Raw genomic sequence first — 22,066 nt, forward strand, 5'->3', positions numbered from 1 at the left:
ATATATTTACATATTACATATTATATATTATTATAATATATATTTATTATTATATATTATTATAATATATAAATAATAGTTATATATTATATATTATATAATATATAAATAATATATATAATATATAATATATTATATATATAAAATCTTTCCAGAGGAAAGTAGTGAGAGTATTTTAAGTCATGTAAAAGAAAATCATTTGGGTCAGAGAGCCAATAAGTGCTCAGTATTTTCTTAGTCACATCTGCCATGCCTAGTAGAGCACTGTGGCCCTATCAGTAACCACCAGTAATCCTGACAGAAGTCCCTGTGTTGAATATGATACCAAAGACTTAAAAATCAGAGAGAATCTTTTACAAAGCCCCTCTTTATTTACTTGTAGTTAATATTAAGTGCCAATACCTGTTATTTGGGGTATAATGAATTGTCACATAGTAGAACTAGTAGTGTTGCTACTATTAGTGTCAGCAGCTAACCCTGATTATTTACTCCTCTGTTCTAATGCTTTGCATATGTAATATACACATATCAATTAAGTCTCTCAACAAACATATCAAATAGGAAACCATTATCCTCATTTTATAGATGAGGCTTAACTTGCCCAGGGTCATCCAGCTGATCCCTGACAGGTCAAGCAGAGGACACTGGAGTTCTGAAATGTACCTTTGCACACCCATACAGGTGTTTATGCTGGACACCCAGTGCTCACCAAAGACACCAAACAACTTTGACCACGCTCAGTCCTGCCAGCTCATTATTGAGCTGCCTCCTGATGAAAAACCAAATGGACACACCAAGAAAAGGTAAGTACCTAAATCTCAACTCATAGAGTGCTTATGAATAAGAACGTTCATTCACTTCCAGTTCTCACGCATTGTAATCCAAGCTTTGGCCAGGAATACTGAAAACATCTGTGGAGTCATTTAGCAAAGGTTTTCATAAAAACGGTTAGCCTTGTAACCAAATTCCCCACATTTCATATGTATTAGGTTGCCCAGGTTGCCACAGAAAGTACCACAGACTGAGTGACTCAAACAGCAGAACCGTATATCCCACAGTTCTGGCACCTAGAAGTCAGATATGAAGGTTTCCTCCGAGGTCTGTCTCCTTGACCTGTAGATGACCATTTTCTTCCTGTGTCTTAACATGGACTTCCTCTGTACGGGTCTATATCTGAATTTCCTCTTCTTATAAAGACACCAGTCATTTTTGAATTAAAATTAACCCTCATGACCTTATTTTGAATTAATTACCTCTTAAAAGACCTCTTCTCCAAACATAGTCACATTCTGAGGTTAGGACTTCAACATATGAATTGGGGGGAACACAGCCCAACCCATAATGTCATACACTTACTATCTTAAACAAAAATAGGGGCCGGGTGCGGTGGCTCACAACTCTAATCCCAGAACTGCAGGAGGATCACTTAAGCTCAGAATTCGAGCCCAGCCTGAGTAACATAGTGAGAGCCATCTCTACAAAAAAGTAAAAAAGTAAAAATTTATCCAAGCGTGATGGCATGCGCCTGTAGTCCCAGCTGCTCAGGAGGCTGAGGTGGGAGGGTCACTTGAGTCCAGGAGGTCAAGGCTGTAGTGGGCATGATTGTACCACCGCACTCCAGCCTGGGCAACAGAACAAAACCTTGTCTCATTAAAAAATAAGAAGTAAATTGAGGCATGGTTCTGATTGTTTCAGTGAGAAGCGCATAAACCTCCCCAGGAACAATAATGGCTATTGGAAGACCAAAAGGTCTATGCTCTGCCCCAGGAAACTTGCCCTTTCTAAACACTATCATCCTCCCTTAAAAATATCGTTCTAGATTTGAGGATGAAGGCAATGACCAAGATTTCCCACTTTTAAACTTCTGACACATTAATAGTAATGCTAAGTATCTGAGCACTCTATGTGAAACACAGTGAGGGCACATACAGAGAGGCTTGGGTCCCTTGCCCGAGGACACACAACTGCAAAGCGGTGCAGTCAGAATCAAAACTGGCTCTGGGCTGGGCGCAGTGGCTCACACCTGTAATCCAAGCACCTTGGGACTCAAGGCAGGCGGATCACCTGAGGTCAGGAGTTTGAGACCAGCCTGGCCAACATGGTGAAACCCTGTCTCTATTAAAAATACAAAAATTAGCCGGGCATAGTGGTGTGCACCTGTAATCCCAGCTACTCAGGAGGCTGAGGCAGGAGAATCCCTTGAACCCGGGAGGCGGAGGTTGCAGTGATCATACCACTGTACTACAGCCTGGGTGACAGAGCGAGACCCCTGTCTTAAAAGAAAAAAAAAAAAAAAAAACTAGGTCTGGTTGGGCATAAGGCCTCTACCACTTCCCATTTCAAGGAGAGAGTTGCTGCAGTAGACTGAATGTGTCCCCCAATATTGATGTGTTTTACTCCTAACCCCCAATGTGATGATGTTAGATGGGCCTTTCAGGAGGAAATTCGGTCTTGAGGGTGGAGCCCTCATGAAAGGGATTCGTGTCCTTAAAAGAAGAGGCAGATCCCTTGCCCTCTTTCTGCCATGTGAGGATACATGGAGAAGATGGTCATCTGTAGTCTGGAAGAGGGCGTTCACCAGAAGACACCCATGCTGGCACTCTGATCTCAGACATCCAGCCTCTAGACCTACAGGAAACCAATTTCTGTTGTTTGTAAGCCACCCAGTCTATGGTATTTGTTACGGCAGCCCAAATAAAGATAGTTGGTATCATTTCACAAGCTCTGGGTGATTTGTCCAAAAGTTAGCTGGGTCAGGCATGCTGGCTTATGCCTGTAGTCCCAGCTACTCAAGAGGCTGAGGCAGGAGAATCATTTGAACCCAGGAGGCGGAGGTTGCAGTGAGCTGAGATCGCTCTGCACTCCAGCCTGGGTGGCAGAACAAGACTTCATCTCAAAACAAACAGGTAGCTGGGTTAGCAGGGCAGTTTGATTAATATAACAATTATTTGGGTGAAATTTCTAGGTAATAATTTTTTGGTCAATTATTGGTACATACAAAAAAAATGTAGAATGTTCAAAAGTTATGAAGCATGAATAAAAAATAAATGTGAACCAGTCACCCAACTTCAGCAATAAAACTCTACCAATTCTAGTCTGTTTCCCTCAACCACCAGTCACTGATTTTTAAGTGTTGGTCATTTTTTTATCTACCAAAGATTGTTCAATCCTTTGGCATCTTTAAGCATTGATTTACTTCAGAATTTCAGTTCTTTTCTTCCTTTTTTCCTATTTCTAATTCACATTCAGCCAGTTATTCTTGCTGAAATATTTTTGATGTAAAAGTAGGAAAAAGGAATAGGTTGCATTCAAATTATAAATAAAACATAGGAGGAATAGCCTAATATCCTTATATTATTGGTTTTAAAAGGTTACAGTTTGAAAATATAGCAACATGGCTCATAAATTTTCCTAGCACGTTTAATAGGCAATTGCCCACTCATTGTAGTTAGGCAAAACAAAATAAGCATATTAAATTCTTTCACCAATCCCACTGGTCACTGAGGCAAAAGACATTCCTTAACATTCTTTAGGAGCTCTCAGCCAAACTCTCTATGCTTTGCATTCTTAGATTTGACTCTTATTTGCAGGGGCAATTCTTAGTTCAGTATAGGATGTAGTGGAAGATGAGTTAGACCTATGGAAAACTATATGCTGGCCAGGTGCATAATTTAGATGTAATCCTAAAACCAGATTACAGCATTTAAGTAGAGAAACCTGTGTTAGTTGGTTTGGGTTTGTTTTAATAGCCTTGACATTGATAGCCCCAAGCTTTACTTAATCCACATAATCTTAATTAGTACGTTAAGATATATATATATTAGCGATTCCCAGAGCAAGATGACCGAATAGGAGCAGCTCCAGCCTCCAGCTCCCAGCACGAGTGACACAGAGGATGAGTGATTTCTGCATTTTCAACTGAGGTACTGGGTTCATCTCACTGGGGAGTGCCAGACAATCGGTGCTGGTCAGCTGGTGCAGCCCAACCAGCGAGAGCTGAAGCAGGGCAAGCCATCGCCTCACCTGGGAAGTGCAAGGGGGAAGGGAATCCCTTTTCCTAGCCAAGGGAAACTGAGACACACAACACCTGGAAAATCGGGTAACTCCCACCGTAATTCTGTGCTTTACCAAGCGTCTTAGCAAACGGCACACCAGGAGATTATATCCCACACCTGGATGGGAGGGTCCCATGCCCATGGAGCCTCCCTCATTGATAGCATAGCAGTCTGAGATCTGACTGCAAGGCAGCAGCGAGGCTTGGGGAGGGGCGTCTGCCATTGCTGAGGCTTAATTAGGTAAACAAAGCAACCAGGAAGCTCAAACTGGGTGGCCCCACTGCAGCTCAAGGGGGCCTGCCTGTCTCTGTAGACTCCACCTCTGGGGACAGGGCATAGCTAAACAAAAAGCAGCAGAAACCTCTGCAGATGTAAATGACCCTGTCTGACAGCTTTGAAGAGAGCAGTGGTTCTCCCAGCATGGAGGTTTAGATCTGAGAACAGACAGACTGCCTGCTCAAGTGGGTCCCTGACCCCTGAGTAGCCTAACTGGGAGACATCCCCCACTAGGTGCGGACCGACACCTCACACCTCACATGGCTGGGTACACCCCTGAGACAAAGCTTCCAGAGCAAGAATCAGACAGCAACACTCGCTGTTCAGCAATATTCTATCTTCTGCAGCCTCCACTGCTGATACCCAGGCAAACAGGGTCTGGAGTGGACCTCAAGCAATCTCCAACAGACCTACAGCTGAGAGTCCTGACTGTTAGAAGGAAAACTATCAGTTCATCACTGTCATCAAAGACCAAAGACTGATAAAACCAGAAAGATGGGGGAAAAGCAGGGGAGAAAAACTGGAAATTCAAAAAATCAGAGCGCATCTCCCCCTCCAAAGGAACGCAGCTTGTCACCAGCAATGGATCAAAGCTGGACGGAGAATGACTTTGACGAGTTGACAGAAGAAGGCTTCAGTTGATCAAACTTCTCAGAGCTAAAGGAGGAACTACATACCCAGTGCAAAGAAACTAAAAATCTTGAAAAAGAATGGAAGAATGGATAACTAGAATAATCAATGCAGAGAAGGCCATAAACGAACTGACAGAGATAAAAACCATGACACGAGAAATACGTGACAAATGCACAAGCTTCAGTAACCGACTCGATCAACTGGAAGAAAGAGTATCAATGATTGAAGATCAAACGAATGAAACAAAGCGAGAAGAGAAGTCTAGAGAAAAAAGAGTAAAAAGAAATGAACAAAGCCTCCAAGAAATATGGGATTATGTGAAAAGACCAAATCTGTGTCTGATTGGTGTGCCTGAAAGTGAGGGGGAAAATGGAACCAAGTTGGAAAATACTCTTCAGGATATCATCCAGGAGAACTTCCCCAACCTAGTAAGGCAGGCCAACATTCAAATTCAGGAAATACAGAGAACGCCACAAAGATACTCTTTGAGAAGCGCAACTCCAAGACACGTAATTGTCAGATTCACCAAAGTTGAAATGAAGGAAAAAATGTTAAGGGCAGCCAGAGAGAAAGGTCGAGTTACCCACAAAGGGAAGCCCATCAGATCTCTCAGCAGAAACTCTACAAGCCAGAAGAGAGTGGGGGCCAATATTCAACATTCTTAAAGAAAAGAATTTTCAACCCAGAATTTCATAACCAGCCAAACTAAGTTTCATAAGTGAAGGAGAAATAAAATCCTTTACAGACAAGCAAATGCTAAGAGATTTTGTCACCACCAGGCCTGCCCTACAAGAGACCCTGAAGGAAGCACTCAACATGGAAAGGAACAAACGGTACCAGCCATTGCAAAAACATGCCAAAATGTAAAGACCATTGATGCTAGGAAAAAACTGCATCAACTAACAAGCAAAATAACCAGCTAATATCACAATGACAGCATCAAGTTCACACATAACAATATTAACCTTAAATGTAAATGGACTAAATGGTCCAATTAAAAGACACAGACTGGCAAACTGGATAAAGAGTCAAGACCCATCAGTTTGCTGTATTCAGGAGACCCATCTCACATGCAGAGACAAACATAGGCTCAAAATAAAGAGATGGAGGAAGATCTGCCAAGCAACTGGAGAACAAAAAAAAGCAAGGGTTGCAATCCTAGTCTCTGATAAAACTGACTTTAAACCATCAAAGATCAAAAGAGACAAAGAAGGCCATTACATAATGGTAAAGGGATCAATTCAACAGGAAGAGCTAATTATCCTAAATATATATGCATCCAATACAAGAGCACCCAGATTCATAAAGCAAGTCCTTAGAGACTTACAGAGAGACTAAGACTCCCATACAATAATACTGGGAGACTTCAAAACCCCACTGTCAACACTAGACAGATCAACAAGACAGAAAGTTAACAAAGATATCCAGGAATTGAACTCAACTTTGCACCAAGCGGACCTAGTAGACATCTACAGAACTCTCCACCCCAAATCAACAGAATATACATTCTTCTCAGCACCACATCGCATTTATTCCAAAATTGACCACATAGTTGGAAGTAAAGCACTCTTCAGCAAATGTAAAAGAACAGAAATTATAACAAACTGTCTCTGAGACCACAGTGCAATCAAACTAGAACTCAGGACTAAGAAACTCAATCAAAACCGCTCAACAACATGGAAACTGAATAACCTGCTCCTAATGACTACTGGGTACATAAGGAAATGAAGGCAGAAATAAAGATGTTCTTCGAAACCAATGAGAACAAAGATACAACATACCAGAATCTCTGGGACACATTTAAAGCAGTGTGTAGAGGGAAATTTATAGCACTAAATGCCCACAAGAGAAAGCTGGAAAGATCTAAAATTGACACTCTAACATCACAATTAAAAGAACTAGAGAAGCAAGAGCAAACACATTCAAAAGCTAGCAGAAGGCAAGAAATAACTAAGATCAGAGCAGAACTGAAGGAGACAGAGACACAAAAAACCCTCCAAAAAATCAATGAATCCAGGAGCTGGTTTTTTTTGAAAAGATCAACAAAATTGATTGACTGCTAGCAAGATTAATAAAGAAGAAAAGAGAGAGGAATCACATAGACACAATAAAAAATGATAAAGGGGATATCACCACCAACCCCACAGAAATACAAACTACCATCAGAGAATACTATAAACACCTCTACGCAAATAAACTAGAAAACCTAGAAGAAATGGATAATTTCCTGGACACTTACACTCTCCCAAGACTAAACCAGGAAGAAGTTGAATCCCTGAATAGACCAATAGCAGGCTTTGAAATTGAGGCAATAATTAATAGCCTACGAACCAAAAAATGTCCAGGACCAGACAGATTCACATCCAAATTCTACCAGAGGTACAAGGAGGAGCTGGTACCATTCCTTCTGAAACTATTCCAATCAATAGAAAAAGAGGGAATCCTCCCTAACTCATTTTATGAGGCCAACATCATCCTGATACCAAAGCCTGACAGACACACAACAAAAAAAGAGAATTTTAGACCAATATCCCTGATGAACATCGATACAAAAATCCTCAATAAAATATTGGCAAACCGAATCCAGCAGCACATCAAAAAGCTTATCCACCATGATCAAGTAGGCTTCATCCCTGGGATGCAAGGCTGGTTCAACATATGCAAATCAATAAACGTAATCCAGCATGTAAACAGAACCAAAGAAAAAAACCACATGATTATCTCAATAGATGCAGAAAAGGCCTTTGACAAAATTCAACAGTCCTTCATGCTAAAAACTCTCAATAAATTCGGTATTGATGGAACGTATCTCAAAATAATAAGAGCTATTTATGACAAACCCACAGCCAGTATCATACTGAATGGGCAAAAACTGGAAGCATTCCCTTTGAAAACTGGCACAAGACGGGGATGCCCTCTCTCACCACTCCTATTCAACATAGTGCTGGAAGTTCTGGCTAGGGCAATCAGGCAAGAGAAAGAAATAAAGCGTATTCAGTTAGGAAAAGAAGAAGTCAAATTGTCCCTGATTGCAGATGACAAAATTGTATATTTAGAAAACCCCATAGTCTCAGCCCAAAATCTCCTTAAGCTGATAAGCAACTTCAGCTAAGTCTCAGGATACAAAATTAATGTGCAAAAATCACAAGCATTCTTATACACCAGTAACAGACAAACAGAGCCAAATCATGAATGAACTTCCATTCACAATTGCTTCAAAGAGAATAAAATACCTAGGAATCCAACTTACAAGGGATGTAAAGGACCTCTTCAAGGAGAACTACAAACCATTGCTCAGTGAAATAAAAGAGGACACAAACAAATGGAAGAACATACCATGCTCATGGATAGGAAGAATCAATATCATGAAAATGGCCATATTGCCCAAGGTAATTTCTAGATTCAATGCCATTCCCATCAAGCTACCTATGACTTTCTTCACAGAATTGGAATAAACTGCTTTAAAGTTCATATGGAACCAAAAAAGAGCCCGCATTGCCAAGACAATCCTAAGTCAAAAGAACAAAGCTAGAGGCATCATGCTACCTGACTTAGCATACTACAAGGCTACAGTAACCAAAACAGCATGGTACTGGTACCAAAACAGAGATGTAGACCAATGGAACAGAACAGAGCCCTCAGAAATAATACCACACATCTACAGCCATCTGATCTTTGACAAACCTGAGAAAAACAAATGGGGAAAGGATTCCCTATTTAATTAATGGTGCTGGGAAAATTGGCTAGCCATAAGTAGAAAGCTGAAACTGGATCCTTTCCTTACTCATTATACGAAAATTAATTCAAGATGGATTAGAGACTTAAATGTTAGACCTAATACCATATAAATCCTAGAAGAAAACCTAGGTAGTACCATTCAGGACATAGGCATGGGCAAGGACTTCATGTCTAAAACACCAAAAGCAACGGCAACAAAAGCCAAAATAGACAAATGGGATCTAATTAAACTAAAGAGCTTCTGCACAGCAAAAGAAACTACCATCAGAGTGAACAGGCAACCTACAGAATGGGAGAAAATTTTTGCAATCTACTCATCTGACAAAGGGCTAATATCCAGAACCTACAAAGAACTCAAACAAATTTACAAGAAAAAAACAACCCCATCAAAAAGTGGGCAATGGATATGAACAGACATTTCTCAAAAGAAGACATTCATACAGCCAACAGACACATGAAAAAATGCTCATCATCACTGGCTATCAGAGAAATGCAAATCAAAACCACAATGAGATACCATCTCACACCAGTTAGAATGGCAATCATTAAAAAGTCAGGAAACAACAGGTGCTGGAGAGGATGTGGAGAAATAGAAACACTTTTACACTGTTGGTGGGATTGTAAACTAGTTCAACCATTGTGGAAAACAGTACGGCGATTCCTCCAGGATCTAGAACTAGAAATACCATATGACCCAGCCATCCCATTACTGGGTATATACCCAAAGGATTATAAATCATGCTGCTATAAAGACACATGCACACATATGTTTATTGCGGCACTATTCACAATAGCAAAGACTTGGAATCAACCCAAATGTCCATCAGTGACAGACTGGATTAAGAAAATGTGGCACATATACACCATGGAATACTATGCAGCCATAAAAAAGGATGAGTTCGTGCCCTTTGTAGGGACATGGATGCAGCTGGAAACCATCATTCTCAGCAAACTGTCACAAGAACAGAAAACCAAATACCACATGTTCTCACTCATAGGTGGGAATTGAACAATGAGATCACTTGGACATGGGAAGGGGAACATCACACACCGGGGCCTATCATGGGGAGGGGGGAGGGGAGAGGGATGGCATTGGGAGTTATAACTGATGTAAATGACGAGTTGATGGGTGCAGCACACCAACATGGCACATGTATACATATGTAACAAACGTTCACGTTGTGCACATGTACCCTAGAACTTAAAGTATAATAATTTTTAAAAGATATATATATTAGCATGTTTTAAGTCAACCACTTGTTATGCAAATAATTCTCAATTATCCAATCTGGAGGATGGCAGGCTTCTTAAAGGTGTGCTGAGAAAAAGCTTGAAACCCTTGGGTACGCTGAATTAGAAAGTTATTTGTTGATTTTGTTTGAGATCTTTGTCTCCTATCAGCATAGATTATTAAGAACTGCATATCTATAAAATTGTTTCACTTATCTTTGTGAAACCTTGATCTCTTCAGTATTATTTCCTTCCCATTCTGTTTTCTTGTCACTGCATCCTTTAACCCAAACCTAAGGTAAAGGGGATTTGCTGTCTTTTTTTACATGCGTAGTTAGGAGCTGTATCTCTTAAAGCATCCAAAAAATGATCTCGGTGGATGAAGATATTCCACAATTCAGACATGGCTTTGCATTGGCCTCACTTTAGGGGTTGGCTGGAAAATGGCTTTTCATTTCTTAGGGAAGGTAATAAAAAACAATGTTGTGAGCGAAGGGTTTCACGCCTTCACCAGGCTGATTAAACTCACCCCTCTGGTGGTGCTTCCTGCATCAGGGATCCAGGATCCTAGGGGAGTGGGGTTCAAATGTCAGAGCAATTTCTCAGGGGGAGCATTTCCTTCAGGCAGCCTGTGCCCAGAGCCAGCCTGCTTTCCTTCTTTGACTTGGAGACTTACTGAATGCTACTCTCACCATTTTCCCGGTTACTGGGGGCAAGAAGATGAATAAGGTAGTGTCCCATCCCTTGAGGATGTTATAGGTCTCATGGGGACAGACTTGTCTGATGACTAAAAAATTTCCCTTTTTAGTTCACATCCTTATAGTATGGACAGAAAACATTAGAACAAACTGATAGCTTTTGGACCAAGTTGGTATAAGCTTTTGGAGCCCTCTTTTTCAGAAGAACGCGTGTTCGGGTTTACTGGTAGCTTAAGTAGGAGCTGAGTCTGGGGAAATGGAGAGTTGTTTAATGGGTACAAAGTTTCTGTTAGAAATGATGAAAAAGTTTTAGCAATAGATAGCAGTAATGGTTACACAACATTATGAATATACTTAATATCACTGAATTGTATACACAAAAAATTAAAATAGTAACTTTTTTGTATTATTTTACCACAAAAAAGTGAACGTGATTTATTTTAAAAGGTTGCTGTTTTTGAGAGTAATGTGTTTTCCCTCAGTGAGGACTAGACAAAGGGCAAAGTTGACATTGAGATTTATGCAGGATTTGTCATTTTCTGCTGTTAGAAAAGCACTTTTCCTACTTATACAAATTTTTACATTCAAAGTCATAGTGAGACATAAAGCAAAATGTTATTAACATGATGGCTAGACCTCTGAAATTAATAACAGTTGTCATAATTTTATAATTATCCAGTTTGGGGCATTAATTGGCCATATAATGGCCTCAACTATTTTCATAAAATTCTAAGAGCAGTGAAAAGAAATGAAACTGGAAACCAAAACCACATTGAACCACACTGGTGAATTTAAAAATTTGGCAAACATGGGACAGGTTGAGCATCCCTAACCCCAACTTTTTGAGTGCCAGCGAGACATCACAAATGGAAAATTCCACACCTGATCTCATGCGATGGGTTATAGGAAAACCCAAAATGTATTCTGTGTTCCCAAGGGCAAAAAGACCCCCTAGCCCCCTTCAACTGTGATATCTTTTCACAAATATATCTTGATGTTAACTGTTAATTTGGCATCATAACTTATATTCTATAGCTTTGGGAATTTTTTAAAGTGTCAAGAATTCCACTAGTTGTGATTAAAATGGTTATCATGTAATGTCCAAAAAGTATGCCTTTTTTTCATGGAAGACATTTGAGTAGAGGTAGTTTAGTTTGTAAATTTGCATATATCATTCTGAAATGGGTAACGTCTATATTGCTTTGAAATACCTGATGTAGGGCAGAAAACCATTAATCGATCCCTCTCTTTTCACTTGAAGCGTGTCTTTCAGGGAAATTGTGGTGAGCCTGCTGTCCCATCAGGTGTTACTCCAGAACTTATATGACATCTTGTTAGAAGAGTTTGTCAAAGGCCCCTCTCCTGGAGAGGAAAAGACGATCCAAGTGCCAGAAGCCAAGCTGGCTGGCTTCCTCAGATACATCTCCATGCAGAACTTGGCAGTCATATTCGACCTGCTGCTGGACTCTTACAGGACTGCCAGGGAGTTTGACACCAGCCCCGGGCTGAAGTGCCTGCTGAAGAAAGTGTCCGGCATCGGGGGCGCCGCCAACCTCTACCGTCAGTCTGCGATGAGCTTTAACATTTATTTCCACGCCCTGGTGTGTGCTGTTCTCACCAATCAAGAAACCATCACGGCCGAGCAAGTGAAGAAGGTCCTTTTTGAGGACGACGAGAGAAGCACAGATTCTTCCCAGCAGTGTTCATCTGAGGATGAAGACATCTTTGAGGAAACCGCCCAGGTCAGCCCCCCGAGAGGCAAGGAGAAGAGACAGTGGCGGGCACGGATGCCCTTGCTCAGCGTCCAGCCTGTCAGCAACGCAGATTGGGTGTGGCTGGTCAAGAGGCTGCACAAGCTGTGCATGGAACTGTGCAACAACTACATCCAGATGCACTTGGACCTAGAGAACTGTTTGGAGGAGCCTCCCATCTTCAAGGGCGACCCATTCTTCATCCTGCCCTCCTTCCAGTCCGAGTCATCCACCCCATCCACGGGGGGCTTCTCTGGGAAAGAAACCCCTTCCGAGGACGACAGAAGCCAGTGCCGGGAGCACACGGGCGAGTCCCTGAGCCTGAAGACCGCTGGTGGGGACCTGCTGCTGCTGCCCCCCAGCCCCAAAGTAGAGAAGAAGGATCCCAGCCGGAAGAAGGAGTGGTGGGAGAATGCAGGCAACAAAATCTACACCATGGCGGCCGACAAGACCATTTCAAAGTTGATGACCGAATACAAAAAGAGGAAACAGCAGCACAACCTGGCCGCGTTCCCCAAAGAGGTCAAAGTGGAGAAGAAAGGAGAGCCACTGGGTCCCAGGGGCCAGGACTCCCCACTGCTTCAGCGTCCCCAGCACTTGATGGACCAAGGGCAAATGCGGCATTCCTTCAGCGCAGGCCCCGAGCTGCTGCGACAGGACAAGAGGCCCCGCTCAGGCTCCACCGGCAGCTCCCTTAGTGTCTCGGTGAGAGACGCAGAAGCACAGATCCAGGTACACCCCTGTGGCCAGAGGAGGTGGGCGGGAAGCTGGGTTTCCAGTACTGGATGGGCCCCCCCTTGCAGAGCGGGCGCACACAGGCTAAGATTTATAGAAACAGGTAGGGAGTACGAACCAATTTCCCTCCAAAGTCAGAGGACTGCCCGAGCCTAAATGCAGGACTTCCCAGTATCAGTATATCATTATGAAGCTGGAATTTTACTCTCAGGTAATTTCAGGAACTGTTTTTCTCCATTGTAATGTGTATTATTGAAAATTAGGAACTTAGCTGTATAAATAAGATGAGGCTAAAGCTTATAAAATGTAAGCTTTTTCAAGACCAGCCTGGACAACAAGGCAAAACCCATCTCTACAAAAAAAGAAATACAAAAATTAGCTGGGAAAGGTGGCACATGCCCGTAATCCCAGCTACTTGGGAGGCTGAGCCAGGAGGATTGCGTGATCCCAGGAGGCAGAGGTTGCAGTGAGCTGAGATGGTGCCACTGCACACCAGTTTGGATGACATAGGGAAACCCGGTCTTAAAAAAAGTAAGCTTTAACTGGCATCGAGTTCTTAGTGTGTTATTCAAAAATGGCACTGAAGAAATTCTGTAGTTACGAAGCATTATACAAACGAAAAAAGCAAATATTGTGTGGTTATGCCAATTAATTTTTTTCAAATTGTTTTCATCTCAACTTTTGCTAGCCCATCCTGTGCACATAAAAATTCTCAATCTTCAGGGGGGCTTAGAGTGTAATTCTATGGTGCATCAAAAAATGAGTTTGAGATGAATGGCCTATGGAGATCTCATTGTGAGAAGGCAAGGGAGGTTTTTTATTTTTGCTTTTGTTTTTTCTCATCTAAGGAGTAAGAGTTTAGTAGTTTGTGAAAGCTGAAAATAAGGCGAATCTCTGCCCATCTTTATGGATGTGAAATTATGATGTAGGCATAATAAATTAATATGCCTACAATTTATTATAGGCATATTAAATGAACAAAAACTAATTTATTGCAACTACAGCCTGAAAAAAAAAAACCATTTCCACATTGGCAGGGCTGCTCTCAAGTGTTCAAATAAAACCAGGGGGGAAAGCCACTAATTTTCTTAAATCCTTTCTCTTAGGCATGGACCAACATGGTGCTAACAGTTCTCAATCAGATTCAGATTCTCCCAGACCAGACCTTTACGGCCCTCCAGCCCGCAGTGTTCCCGTGCATCAGTCAGCTGACCTGTCACGTGACTGACATCAGAGTTCGCCAGGCTGTGAGGGAGTGGCTGGGCAGGGTGGGCCGTGTCTATGACATCATTGTGTAGACATCATTGTGTAGCAGACTCCTATTCCACTCCACCACCAAACAGCAGTAGTGAGGGTTAGAGTCTGCCTGCCAATCCAACTGTTGCGTTTTCCCCACCACGAGCCCCACTTAAACTAGTGTCTCAGAGAACAATGTTTCCTAATGTAAAAAGCCTTTCCAACCACTGATCAGCATTGGGGCCATGCTAAGGTTTGTATCTAGATGACACAAACGATATTCTGATTTTGCACATTATTATAGAAGAATCTATAATCCTTGATATGTTTCTAACTCTTGAAGTATATTTCCCAGTGCTTTTGCTTACAGCATTGTCCCCAAATGGGTCATTTTCAAGGGTTACTCATTTGAAAACACTATATTGATCTATCATCTTAAAAATAAATATAATTCCTAAGGCAATATCTGCTGGTAAATCAAGCTGATATGTAAACACTCAGACATCTAGTACCAGGGATTAATAACTGGAGGAAGATTTATGATTATGGGTTTGGCTGGGAAGAAGACAACTATAAAAACATATTCTTGGGTGTCATAATCAAGAAAGAGGTGACTTCTGTTGTAAAATAATCCAGAACACTTCAAAATTATTCCTAAATAAGATTTTCAGCTATTCACCAATTTCCCCATATAAGGTGCTGTTGTGCCTTTATTTCTGTCTGATTTCTGTATGTCTAAAAGAAGAAAGTTCTTTCCTAGCAGGGTTTGAAGTCTGTGGCTTGTCAGCCTGTGACACAGAGTACCCAGTGAAAGTGGCTGATACATAGATCGTCGAGAGACATGAGACCGACTAGCCACCCTGGCTGTTCTCGTGGTGTTTGCTTCCATCCCCAAGGCAAACAAGGAAAGGAAAGAAAAAATGGTGCCTTAGTCTTTTGTTGCACTTACATTTCCATGCCCCACAATTATCTGAACGTAAGGTATAACGTTTGGTTTTTAAGACAACAAAACAGTAAAACACAACTCATTTTATATCAACACGCTTGGAGGAAAGGGACTCAGGAAGGGAGCAGGGAGTGTGGGGTAGGGATGGATTATGATGAAATCATTTTCAATCTTAAAATATAACACAACAATCTTGCAAAATTATGGTGTCAGTTACACAAGCGCAAGTCTCATAAAATGAAGGCAATGGAGAAAGACACTGAAATTTAGAAAATTTTGTCTATTTAAAATATTTCTCCTATCTAGCAAGTAAAGTTACCCTACGTTTGATGTCTTTTCATTCAGACCAATATTTCAGGTGGATATTTCTAAGTACTGAAAGCTTTATCTTATTATTTACAGTATTTTTACATTAGCCTAATGATTGAAAAATCCTCAATCAAGCTTACTTACACACATTCTACAGAGCAGAGTTAGTTGTTAAGGCATACATTATAATTTCTCAGCTCTATTCATAATGAATAAGTCACCCTTTAAATAAAAGACAAATTCTGCAGTCTTGAAACATGGATTTAAAAGGGTATTTGCAAACTTTGCCCTCCTTGAGAAACATGGAACTAACTTAGAGGTTAAGAGGAAGGCAGTGTTGTGACTTCTTCAGGTGATCTGAAAGAAAGACCCTTATCATTCTGTGTGCCATCTAGAGATCACCACAGAACCCATTTTTTTCCCAGTTCCACAGAACACTCTGTTTGCCTTCATTTTTCACTCACTAGATAATAATTCAAGTTTAGAAACAGGTAATCAGCTATTTGATCTTAAAAGGCAATGAATTGTTGGGATATCAGTGAACTATGTTGTATACTTTTGAATTTTTATACTTTATAAATGGAATTGAAAGTTGGATAACTGCTTTTTTTTTTTTAATTTTCCAACAGAAGTAACACCACAGTTGTCTTGTTTCTTTTTATAGCTTACCTGAGGTTCAGTTCTTCTTTGTGAACCTGTGAGTACTCCACAGTTTACTGGGGGAAAAGGCTTCAGTAAAGCAGAGGCCAGAATTACAGTATTTATACATAGCAACTTTTCATAAAGTAGAAAAATTCAAAGGAAGCTGTCTCAATTTGTGAATACCGGCTGGGCGCAGTGGCTCACGCCTGTAATCCCAACACTCTGGGAGGCCGAGGTGGGCGGATCACATGCGGTCAGGAGTTTGAGACCAGCCTGGACAACATGGTGAAACCCCGTCTCTACCAAATATGCAAAAATTAGCTAGGTGTGGTATCATGCACCTGTAATCCCAGCTACTCAGGAGGCTGAGACAGGAGAATCGCTTGAACCCAGGAGGCGGAGGTTGCAGTGAGCCGAGATTGTGCCATTGCACTCCAGCCTGGGCGACAAGAGTGAAACTCCATCTAAAAAAATGATAATTGTGAATACTGTGTCCCAAAGTATGTTAGTTATTTGGAAATCAGCATTCTCCCTGATGCTCTATTATGGGATCCAAAATTCTTGAACATAAGTTTACCCTATACTGTGTCCGAACACTGTTCTAGTTCTAGCCTGAATATGGGTCCCAAGAATAAAAGGATGAGACGGTGTACAGAGCTCTTGACCTATAATTTTTAAGAGTGTTTTGGTACCTTCCCATTGTCTTCTCTATAACCCAGTCCTGACATACTCTGCACTCGAGTTACCGGACATCCACACTGACATCAGATTTCAACCAGAAACATCACTGAGTGACAGCAGTACTTCTCAGAGGTATTTGCAGCTTGATGCAAAGTAGTCTCTAATAAGTAGGCCTTCAGGTGATTCTTCCCAGCAGGTGAAGAAGCAAGGGAGGAGATGAAGAACACTGAGAGGGGAGTGGCACTTTCCAGACTGCCCAGCTCAGTCTCTTGCCCTGTTCCTGTGACTCAGCTGCCCACCCCCAAACTTGTTTCACTCCCTCCCAGTCTCTGAAAGTGTCAGGTGTTTCTCTCCTCAGTCTCTTTTGCAGCAACAGTAAGACAAAATTCAAAGCAGCCTTTTAAAGTGAAGAACAGTTATTAGCATGTATTTACAGACCTAAGCAGAATGAAAGTTTATACATTGTTTTTAGTTGCCTGTATTTATAGCCAAAACTTTATTACCCTAAAGTTGAGATGTTTCTCTTCTTTTCCTAAATTTTGGTAAAGTGTGCTTCATGAAACAAACATCTGGAAAACTCCAAGTATAAGAGACCTGGGACTGATGATGGCCCAGCCAAGTGTATGGAGGGACAGAGTTCTCTCTGTCATTAATGAGGACATCGGTTTTCACAATTGAACCTCATGCACTGTCCATAGCATCTCACCTAGCTCTTGTGTCTCCTGATCATATTTTAAAAATAGACTGCCTTTTTACACCATCTTCTCTCCTCTTATGATAATTTTCCAGCCCTTACCATAGATATAAAACTAGAACACCTTTATTATTTGGGGTCTATGTAATGACTGACCAATAAGAACCCAGACAGATGCTAACATACTTAACAGCTCTCATTAAAATACTTTAAATCAGGCATGGTGGCTCATGCCTGTAATTCCAGCACTTTGGGAGGCTGAGGCAGGTAGATCTCTTGAGGTCAGGAGTTTGAGACCTGGCCAACATGGTGAAACCCTGTCTCTACTAAAAATACAAAATTAGCCGGGCATGGTGGCAGCCACCTGTAATCCCAGCTACTTGGGAGGCTGAGGCAGGAGAATTGCTTGAACCTGGGAGGTGGGGGTTGCAGTGAACCAAGACTGCACTCCAGCCTGGGTGACAAAGTGAGACTTCTTCTCAAAAAAGTAAATAAAAATAAAAATTTTAAATCAAACATGACAAAAATGTTGATATAATTCAAAAGTTCCTTGAAATTGAAACATATTGGTACAATGATCATTAGGCTTTTCGTCCTTGTTTTAAAATAGCCTTGGCTGTGAGAAGGTAATGCAGTTACGTAATAGATATCCTTGATTTTACCAGATTCATCACAATACTGCTTATACAGGAAAGTTTTCTTTCTCAGAAAGGAAAATCCGTCAGTATCAGTCCCATCAAACTAAACAGAATGAAGACCTTTGTGTAGAGCTGATAGTAATAACAAGAGGTTACAAATAGCAGGGAGGAAGAGAGTGGTGAATGTCACTGTGATTGCAAACCTTTACCTGTATTATCACACGTAGTCCTCACAACAACCTTGTGAGACAAGTATTGTGTTCCTCATTTTTTCAGATGAGAACACAGACCCAGAGAGGTTCAGAAACTTGCCCAAGATAACAAGCAAAAGGCAAAGTTGGTTGCAAAAGAGGTGTTTCTGAATTCAAAGGCCATACTCTCTCTGACAACATGCTGTAAGTCCACAGAGTAAGCACTCTAGTATGAGAAAAAGTTTCAAGGAATGAGGCCATTAAAATGAGACTATTTGACATCTCAGATCTGTCTGGGATGTTACGGAGGTTTTTAAAAAAAAAGTTGAAAAAAGAAAATGAATCGTGTTTATACATTAAAAAATCATATGTAACACATTTCAAGTGTTTGAAAATAAAGCCAAAATCTAAACTTTAATCTTCAAGCAGACATTCAGTGTTACTTTAGAAAACTCACTGAATTAGGCAGAAATGATAGAATAATACTGTTCATGGCCAGCTGTTAACACAGAAGTACATGGCAGCCTGTGTCTAGAATGGCATGCACGATTTGTAAACCTTTTTCAAATATCATTTAATCAACTCAGAATAAAGTGCCCTGTAGCCAACAGTGCCTCTTTACTTGCTTCTCTGGGAAATACATGGTACTAAATTTGTAGCACAAAGTTTGGGAATATGCAAAATAATGGATAACCATTTTTCAAAATGTACATTCTCTGAAGAGGAAGCAGCTGGTTGGACAAGATTGCTTGAAGAACCAGGTGCTAAGGGCATCAGGTCGACATCCTTAGTAACCATGTGCCATAACATCTACACATTTCCACTTGTTTTACAGACAAAGAAACAGGCAGAAGGAAAATCCAGAGTCTTGCAGTAAGCAGATGACAAGACTTCAATATGCTTGGGCACCACTTAGGTGACCCCAGGGAGATTTAGTGTGGCCTTAGGAAAGCAAAAGAGCACTTTTTATTGGAAATATGAGCTTGTTACTGGGAAAGATTTGTAAAATTGGTCAAGAACTTGATTTATAATTACGCCTCCTCCAAAAAAAGTTCTCATTTAGTAGTGGAGCAATCTAGAAAACATACCTTTTTTGTTTGTTTGGAAGATCCTTTTTCTCTGGCTATATTGTAGTGTTTGCTATTTGATGTGGAAATAATAACTTAAGATTTTGGAACAGAACACCCTTTAGATTTCCAAAACACAATTCTTATTTCAGGGAAGACAGACCAAAAATATCTCCTGAGATCATCAGTTTCTTTATAAATTGTGGTACCATTCCATCATTGAAGAGAAACCACTACCACACCACGAGCACCATACAAAACCTTTTCTCTGTATCTTTGTACAATACTACAAAGGGGTACCAGGGAGGAGAGAGTGGCTGACCACTTTGGTGACAAAATGGCACTCCACTGCTGGTGAATTCCATCTAATTATGGTCCTTCCACCCTTTTCAACCACCAAAAACTGTTTCTACTGTTAATTCCTATCCTGAAGGTTTAACCAGTGGTTGTCCCATATCTTTTGTCTTTAGAACAGTGGTTCTCAAACTTTAGTACACATCAGTATCACCTGGAGGGCCTGTTAAGACACAGATTGCGGCCGGGCGCAGTGGCTCAAGCCTGTAATCCCAGCACTTTGGGAGGCCGAGACGAGCGGATCACGAGGTCAGGAGATCGAGACCATCCTGGCTAACACGGTGAAACCCCGTCTCTACTAAAAAATACAAAAAACTAGCCGGGCAAAGTGGCGGTTGCCTGTAGTCCCAGCTACTCGGGAGGCTGAGGCAGGAGAATGGCGTGAACCCGAGAGGAGGAGCTTGCAGTGAGCTGAGATCCGGCCACTGCACTCCAGCCTGGGTGACAGAGCGAGACTCCGTCTCAAAAAAAAAAAAAAAAAAAAAAAAAGACACAGATTGCTGGGCTCATGCTCAGAGTTTCCAGTTAAGTAAATCAGGAAATTTGCATTTCTAACAAGTTTATAGGTGAGGCCAATACTGCTGTTTTGGGAACTATGCTTTGAGAACCACTGCCTTGAAAAAGTTTCCAACTACTACCTTTAAGATCAACCTGACTTATCAAACGCTAGAGAAAAACTGAATCTATCCTTGGGCAGACAACTTGGGATTGGATTCTATACAGCAGTCTTGCTCAATCTTCCCAGTTTCCAGTTTTATTATACCAACAATTGGTTTTTACAAGCTAGAAGACAATGAATGTATAAGTTCTATGGAACAGTGAGATAAATCTAAGCTTCTCGTCTTTGTATTTAGAAACATTGATTCTATGGATGATCATTTGTATCATGCTGACCCTTTGACTTGTATTGAAGGTGATTTTAAATTTAAGTGTGTAGTGTTTGAATTTCTTCCATCCATATCGTTTTAATGAGATGTTTCCATGTAGGCTCCTTTACAGCCTTGGCTCCTGGCTTACAGATTTTTTAATAGTTGCTTGCTTGCCAGTTGTTTTACATCTCTCATTGGCCACCAAAATATTAGCCCTTTGAGATGAGATGAGACTACTTGTTGTACCTTCATCTTTCATTTAACTGTCTGGCATAAATTAACATTTCAATTTCATATATATCTGTAAAGAGTCTACCCAAAGGCTTCATGGAAATTTGCAAAATGAACCAATTCCCTTTTAAGCAGTAGGTGTGCCTGTTTTGACTTTTCAGTAAATATGTTGTGTTTGTGCACATACCTACATGGTGGAGACCATATTCATTATTTCATCTTCCAAATAATGGGAAAAATATAAAAATAGTCAGTGTGCTTTGGGAATTCAGTGAAATCATGTTAACTCATATAGAGGGGGCCTTAGTTTATCTCTTCTTTATTTAATTAATTAGCTTTGGAAATTCTTTTACCATTAAAAAAAAAATTAAGGACCATAGGGAGAATGATTTAAGAAAAAAACAAGTAACTTAACAATCATCACCTATTTATAAACTGTATTAATTACACATAATGCTTATTGATTCAATGAGGTTTCTCTAAAGACTTCTGCTTAATATACTGACTTCATTTAAATTAATTTAGACTATTGTAGGAATGGAAGGAAATGATTATATTTACTAGAATTAGTGAGATCAGAAAGCATATCAGAATGTTAATGACATCAAGGAGACAATCCACAGAGTTTTTGGCTCTGTGGATGGTAATAATTGAAGAGTTCTTTTTTTTTTTTCCCATAAGTTTTGGAAAGTATTTGTGCATTTAGTTCTTTTAGTAACACTAATTTTAAAATTAAATTTCAAAAGTCAATCTCTAAGAATAACTTATTTTTGTTTTACCAACCGGTGCCAAAAAGGAGAGGAGGGAATCTGAAAGCCAATCTGTTGAACTAATATATAAAAGATTATGTTTTTTCCTAAAGTTAGGGAGACTCGGGCCCTGACACTGCCAGCCCCAGTGAGCATCCCTGGCTACCTCGGGATTATGTGCAAGCTGCTTTGTCCTGCATTTCTTTCATCTGGTTCTTATTGGGAGTGTTTCTCTCTAATAAAAATTGATTTCCCATAAAATAGGCAAAGCTGAACAAAGATGAATGCTTTTGATAAGCTGGGTTTCACTCCAGTTGAAACAATGTGATAGAATATCCAGGTG

General features: G+C 40.7%; 1 protein-coding gene across 1 annotated transcript in view; it reads left to right on the forward strand.

Annotated features, from left to right (window-relative positions):
* The window catches only part of ARFGEF3 (ARFGEF family member 3), a 190,815-nt gene extending 171,754 nt beyond the window's left edge, over nucleotides 1–19,061 (forward strand). The window contains exons 32-34 of the mRNA XM_025383466.1: nucleotides 682–803; nucleotides 11,892–13,113; nucleotides 14,223–19,061. Of these exons, the coding sequence (XP_025239251.1) occupies nucleotides 682–803; nucleotides 11,892–13,113; nucleotides 14,223–14,414 (1,536 nt within the window). The 3' untranslated portion in view covers nucleotides 14,415–19,061. The remainder of the gene's footprint in view (nucleotides 1–681; nucleotides 804–11,891; nucleotides 13,114–14,222) is intronic.
* Nucleotides 19,062–22,066: the final 3,005 nt, after the last annotated feature.

The sequence above is a fragment of the Theropithecus gelada genome, chromosome 4 (assembly GCF_003255815.1).
Source record: "Theropithecus gelada isolate Dixy chromosome 4, Tgel_1.0, whole genome shotgun sequence".
Taxonomy (NCBI): domain Eukaryota; kingdom Metazoa; phylum Chordata; class Mammalia; order Primates; family Cercopithecidae; genus Theropithecus; species Theropithecus gelada.